This window comes from Volvox carteri (genome assembly GCF_000143455.1).
Source record: "Volvox carteri f. nagariensis unplaced genomic scaffold VOLCAscaffold_15, whole genome shotgun sequence".
In the NCBI taxonomy this organism is placed as follows: domain Eukaryota; kingdom Viridiplantae; phylum Chlorophyta; class Chlorophyceae; order Chlamydomonadales; family Volvocaceae; genus Volvox; species Volvox carteri.
Genome location: NW_003307558.1, coordinates 45,264 through 52,022, shown reverse-complemented (window position 1 = coordinate 52,022; position 6,759 = coordinate 45,264). Strand labels below are relative to the sequence as shown.

General features: G+C 57.7%; 2 protein-coding genes across 2 annotated transcripts in view; both read right to left on the bottom strand.

Moving 5' to 3' along the window:
• VOLCADRAFT_89961 (uncharacterized protein) overlaps positions 1-2,582 on the bottom strand; it is a gene marked incomplete at both ends in the record, with an annotated part of 6,673 nt that extends 4,091 nt beyond the window's left edge. The window contains 3 exons of the mRNA XM_002949532.1: positions 11-208; positions 859-1,382; positions 2,555-2,582. Of these exons, the coding sequence (XP_002949578.1) occupies positions 11-208; positions 859-1,382; positions 2,555-2,582 (750 nt within the window). The remainder of the gene's footprint in view (positions 1-10; positions 209-858; positions 1,383-2,554) is intronic.
• Positions 2,583-4,740: 2,158 nt separating this feature from the next.
• Positions 4,741-6,759, bottom strand: part of VOLCADRAFT_89960 (uncharacterized protein) — a gene marked incomplete at both ends in the record, with an annotated part of 10,533 nt that continues 8,514 nt past the window's right edge. Inside the window, 2 exons of the mRNA XM_002949531.1 lie at positions 4,741-4,788; positions 5,480-5,536. Of these exons, the coding sequence (XP_002949577.1) occupies positions 4,741-4,788; positions 5,480-5,536 (105 nt within the window). The remainder of the gene's footprint in view (positions 4,789-5,479; positions 5,537-6,759) is intronic.

Genomic DNA, 6,759 nt, shown 5'->3' with positions numbered 1-6,759 from the left:
CCCCCACTACCTGCGCCAGCGTGAAGAGCGTGTACACCACCTCCTCCTCGCACACCACATCCCCCCGCCGCCACTCCCCGGTCAGTGTGGCGATGTGGTACAGCCGGGCCTCCAGGTCCACCGTCGCCTCCAGGAGGGGCCCCCGGTAGCGGGCGACCACAGAGCGCTCCTCGTCCTGCGCGGCCATCACCTGCCGCTCCCTTTCCACCTGGGGGGGGGGGCAGGAAGAGTGGCGGGACGGGGGGGAGGGAACCAGGGTATTGGGGGGAAAGGGAGGGGGGGAGGATCCGGAGACCGTTATATTTCATGTCGCCGGTACGGGAGCGAAGGCGGTCCCGCAGCGGTGCCGCAGCGGAGGGCCAGGACCGGGCGGGGCGGGGAGGGGGCTCGGGTGCGGGCACCAGGAGAGCCGTGAAGAGCGGCACAGCACACCGCACACCGCACACCGCACGGTGTTGGCAACAACGGGCGGGGTCATTGGTGGGGCAGGAGGAGTGGCGAGGGGAGGGGAGGTGGAGGAGGCTGCCGGGGGGCCGCCGGCTTTAGAGGGGGGTTAGAGGTGCGGGTAGAGAAGGCGGAAGTCAAGACGGGCACAGCGGGCGTCCCCGGCGTCCGCCGCCTCCGTCCAGTTGGGACGTGTGATGTGATGTGATGGCGGGGGGCCCGAGCGAACTGCTACGGATACACACAGGGGTTTGCATCACATCACTGTAGAGGAGGTGAAGACGGAGGTAGTGGAGGTGGAATGTGGGGCAGCAGGCGCAGCTCAACTGCTTATCGAGGGTACGGAAGAAGCAACAAATGTACGGCACAAAAACTCAGCTGCAAACCTCCTCCGGCCTCTATCCGTTTCCCCACCTCTCTGGCTAGCTCCGCTCGGCGCTTCTCCGTCAGCAGTCCGCCGTACAGGTTGATGCTGACGGAGGTGATGGCGATGATGGCGGAGAAGACGGTGGCGAACTCAGGGGCCATGAGGTTGGACACGCCCGAGAACCCCTCCAACACGCCCGCACGACACACCACGCGGGGGCCGCGGCTGTGGCTGCCACCGCCGCCACCATTGCCGCCCAGGCGCAGGCTTCCAGGCCCGCAGCTCAAACAGCCACCGCCGCCGCCGCTGCAGCGAAACTGGAAGCGGCTGTAGCCAGGCAGGGAGGTGTACGGCTGTAGCACCGCGCAAGGCCGGCTAACCCGATGCGGGTGATTGCGCGAGGGGCCGCGGGGGGAGCTGCCCAGGGGGGGCGGCTGCCGCGGTGAGCAGCTGCCTGGGGCTACGTGCGTTGTGGCCCAAGGTGGTACCGCAGGGGGAGCCGAGTGGGGGGACCCGGCGCTTTGCCGGAGTTGGGCGTTACGCCGCACCGGCGCAGCCGCCAGGATGCGGCCTGAGGAGTGGGTTGATCTCGCGGGGAAGGAGCCGATGGTGATGACGCCGACAGTTTGCAGGTGGCTGCTGCAGCAGCACCCCGCGCCTTTTACGCCGCCGCATATTGTCATAGCTCCCCGCTTCGCTACTGCTGTTGATCTAGAGGCGCAGCCTTGGTGCGGGAAGGTCTTTGCTGCGGGTGTTGCAGTGCCTACTGTCACGCTGAAGGGCCAACCGCGCTCGGCGCGTGCAGCGGCGGCAATGCTCGGCGGCCTGAAGCTGACCAGTCCAAAACTATTATTAGGGGTGGCGTTTCGCATAGGATATGCCGGGATCGTTTATTGGGGCCGGGCCGGGGATGGTTGCAGCCCGGCCCAGCTGCCCCAAAAAGAATGCCAGCAAGTGTTCGGCACCACACTGATTTGAAATCTCCTTATGAGGCTTGGCGTCAGCAAGGTGTTGTCGGGGTGGCCTACAACTGATGAAACGCTAATACTCAAACGTAGCACTTGACAAGTGGATTTCCTAAGGGAAATGGGAAGAAACTTTTAAAGGTTTGAAAATGATTGTGAGCTTTGTATAACCTGGAACCTAAACGTAAGGGTTTCTACGGTGCCAGGGTCCCCCCTGTTTCAAGCATTATGGTACGAGACCGAAGATCATGTACCAAGCTCGCTTTGCAAACAAATAGCTGCATCAACTTGGCAGCTGGCTGTTTTGAAATTTATTCAGATCAGGGTCCAAGTTTCAGGACGACCTGCCCCTGGCGATCCGCGCCAACGGCCACACGACGGCAACGAGAAGTCACTCGCGGCCACTAGCTTAAAATAGTCCTGCTACAAGGCGTAGATAGCACTTCATTTAACTTTTTGACCTCGACGTGGTAAAGCGCGCTAACCGCCATTGGTGCCCTTGCTACTATGGTCGTTAGGCCGTTGGCAGTCGGAGCTAGCTACGGCTGAGCAATTCATCTGCTTGCCATATAAGCAGCTTTGCATCAGATTCAGCAATGAGGTCAATCACTCTCAACTGCAGAGGCGTCCGGAGTTCTATGTGCCTGGCATTGAATGGCCTTGCGGTGCATTACCAGAACGAGCCACATGGCTTAGCTTCATAGGTTTTATTTTGCAATACGTTTATAGCGAAACTCATTACCTGTACGGCCGCACCACACGGCGCACACATTCCCACCTCTTTTCCTGTAGGAGACGATAACCATTGAACCCCCTTAACTGTTCCAATGTATCCCCACACGCATATTGCACACCGGCCGGAAGAAGCAGGTGATGGCCTCCCTCGCGCGGGAAATGAAAAAGTAAAACCCGGGGTCCGTTAGTCCAACCTCTCCAGAACCCGCACGCAAGATCTCACCCTTTTCGATAACCGTCCGGTGGCCGCACCACCTCTTCCCTCGCCACGGGTAAAGGCAACGGCAACGGCAGGGTTTATTCTGGAGCCAAATTGATCAACACGGTATGAGCTTGGTACTTGATATGCACTTGATATGCACTTGACATGCCCTGTGCGCTCACTGCCGCACGACTGACGCCCCGCCACGCCGCCCAGAAGACAGACGACAAGATACGCCCACCCACATATATGTATGTATGTATGTATGTATGTATGTATGTATGTATGTATGTATGTATGTATGTATGTATGTATGTATGTATGTATGTATGTATGTATGTATATAGAAAACATGAGGCGAATGCATGGAGCCAATCCACTGGTGCAGGGAGAAGCTCGATAGTGGACACGCAGGGCCATAACAGCCGTTATCAAAGCACGTGCACGTGCACAGCAGCACAACCGACATCATACGAAGGCTTTCCCAAGAGCCTCAGCTCTCAACGGCGACGAAAGGGCCGGCAGCTACCTGCACGGTGCTCCTTCCCGTGTTCCCGCTCTGTCCCTGTGCACCAATATATACAGTGTACCAATCAGCACACAACGGCACCGGGCTGTGGAAAACAATACAACAATTGAGTCTTTAACCGAGTCTTTAACCCCACGCAGCAGCAGCAGCAGCAGCTATGGCAGCGAGGCTAAGCACTACCAGTCGCATTCGCTCTAGCTATCAGCAGTCACGACGTGTCTATCAGCCGAAGCCCTTGGCGAAGATGCTTATCCACATACGGCTGAGACACGTATCTCCAGGTTCATTGCACGAAGCGACTAAAAGCCAGCGCAAAACGCGGGCCCATTGCTGGAAGAGACGTTCAGCCATCTTACACTCGAGAAGCATGAGAACGGACAGGGAGTCCTAAGACCCCGCGCAACTCGCACTTCGCAAGAGCAGATGATGCCGGGGGAGTTGGGCAGAGCCCCGCTTCCCGATAAGGGCGGTTAAGTCCACTCCAGGGAGCGGTTGATGTCCCAAACAAGCTCCGGTTTGGAGATTGTTGGTAAGCTACGGGTACCCACACGGACCGGACACGAAAGAGTTGAGGATCTAACGCTGTTAGTATGAACATGCGCATGACCTTATTATAAGAACAATCTGATAATTGGCAAAAACAAAAACCCTAAGTGCTTGCCACGTACATTGCTTGCACCGTCACATTGCCCGACCCCGCTGTCACGGGGAACCCCCGCCTCTGCTGCTCCAAGGCCACAGCGCCCTGACGCCGCGTCTGGATTCCAGCCGTTGACTGAACTGGTTTGTTATTGTGCGTGGTGGCAGTATACATCACGAAACCGGCAAGCACAAACCGGCGCAGCGACGAAAAGTCGTAAAATGATTCGACCGAGATAAAAAGATGCGCCAGCAGGCAATTATGCAGCACGGATTAGCAAGATGCTAAAGCCCAGTGCTTGATCCAGGATCCAGGAGACCAGGCAAAAGATCCAGGACGTCTGACTCATTAAAAAGAACCTGCAGCGCACTCATTTTGGCACTTACTACCCCATGCGTGATGCGCACAGCGGCCCCCCGAGCGATACGCCCTAAACAGGGAGGTTAGCGCCCTGGCCCTCTAGGGTTGTTGCTTGGGTGTGCGAGATGGGCCCCCTCGCACCCATGACCTGACCTGATGACCCACAGCATGCAGCGCATCGTCCCCCGCCTCGCAGCAATATCTGGGATACAACAGGGATGAAGACAGCTTCTACATACATGGCCAGCGATGATGCGGGTATACAAGGCAGGCTGGCTACCGCTTCAGTTTCACGAACCTAAACAGCAATGCCCTCCGGGACCCCGGGACCGCCGCGAGGAGTGAACAGCGCCTGCCGCCTTTCCTGCTTGCCTTCTGCGACTCCCCAATGCCAAGCGGACGCAACGGGGCGTCCTCGCACATAAGGCACTTGCTTGAATATGGTCCGCTCCTAAAGCCATGCATAGCAAAAGATGAAAAGGTACCCAGATGCTGTGTCTACCCGATGAATGTTATTCCTTTCTGCTGCACCAGCAGAAAGATGACCTGCAGAGTGGGCACAGAGCAACATCCTCGAGCCTTTGGAAAGAGACGAAGGTTAAAGCGGACAGCAGGCTTCGAACAGCCCTTCCCTGGCCACTCCGCCAACCCGTTTCACCGTTGCTAAGGGAAGCCTAAGACGCAGCTAATACACCTGTATATATATATAGAGAGGAAGCCCTGCCCTACCATCCAGAGATCGTAACCTATGCTTCAAGACTGAACACCTGCTCGTTGCCGCCGGTAGGCGGGTAGGAACCGGTCTGGGGTAGCTCGCCGCACCTCTCCTGCTCATGATGCTGCTCCTCTTGCCTTTCTGGCCGCCGTCATCGCCGTACTTTCAATGGCAAACTGCATCACGACTGGCCAAACTAAGAAGAATACCTCCAGATTAAGCCGCCAAATAACAACCAACCAACTTAAACGAGCACAACTGCCGGCGCGGACGACCCTTCCAACCACCCACGATATCCACGGCACCTGCAATACGGCACTGCCCAAACCGCCTATCCAATAGAACACAATGCAGGTGGCGTTGGGCAGGAAGCTCGGGTGCGAAGGAAGCCGCGCGCACCGTCTGATTATTTTCTCTAGGCGAGGAAAGCTCACACAGGAAACCTACTACTCGCAAGCGCACCCTTGTTGCGAGCCCCTAAGCTTCAATGCAGCCAAGGCGGCACACATCCTACTGGCTCACCCCCACACCAATCCTAAATGAGCATGGCGTGCTACTTCTGGAATGTACGAATCCTTGCTGCGGAGCCGAGGTTCCGGAACGCGAGGAGGGCAGGTGCCCCCAGGGTAGAGGACAATGTGATGCGCATGTGCGGCTGCATCCTTCCCGGCCCACTAAAAGAAGCACAGACACATTAAAAAAACCCTCTCATTCATCCTTCATACACTAACCTGGGTGACACCTCCTCACTTCGTTATCCCTGTAACCATCCTGAACCCCCGCACATCCCCATTCGACCAATCATCCCTACTGTGACATCTTTCATATTGTGCCCCACCCGACCTGTAGCGCTGTCACCAGCACGTCTCTTGTTGGGTAAGTGCCGAGCCCCATGGCCGCACGCGGCCGCTGTGTCGTTGTCCTCTTCCATAGTCCTGCTTCCATAGTCCGCGGACTGGCACCCGTCACTGAACCGCAGCCTGAATTCCTCCCTGTATTGAGATTGGTATCCTTCATCATCCGCTTCACTAACTGCTGCTACCCATGTCGGCAGGTCAGTGCCGGTCCCCCCCGGACAGGACAATGTCCACCTTGTGATGAGGCAAGACAAGTAACCGGGCAGCAGTGCAGTGCGGCTCGACAGACCAAATACACCGCACGTGTCGTGGGACCGCAGATAACTGGCGTGACGGCGAGGCGCAATCATGGATTGGTCTTTCGCGCCGCAACGGCATAAGGAGTGCACACTCGCACGCACACGTAAGAGGCCAAGCTCCTTCTCGCAACCCCTGCCCGTTCAACCACCTACCCCCAGTGCAACCCGCCGCGTGGAGGCACCCTTCACTGCCTTCCCCTATCAAGTGTGCACACGGACAACCCTACTCAAACATGTGTGCGCGAATGATGTTTACACACGAACGCAAGCTGAGCGCCACGCCTCCTCCTCCTCCTCCTCCAGCATTAGCAGATGTCGGCATCGCGCACGCGCCAACACAACGACAACAACGGCAACAGCGGCTTTCTCCGCGATCGCGACGCGTTAACTCGCGTCTAGGTGCCACCGACCGCCGAGGGGCACCCGCTCACAGCCACTCCCCACAGGGTGACGACCACAGCCTAACGAGGTGAGCCTGACGAGCCACAGCACCCACTACTCGCCCTCGACCAATCCGTCTAAAGCATATTCGCCGTAAAAACACAAGCCGCCCCGGTTTATTCATACACGGCCGCCAGACCATCAACAACTACCTTGATGCAGGTCCCCCTGCGCAGCCTGGTCAGGGCGGGAAAGGTCCCGCAAA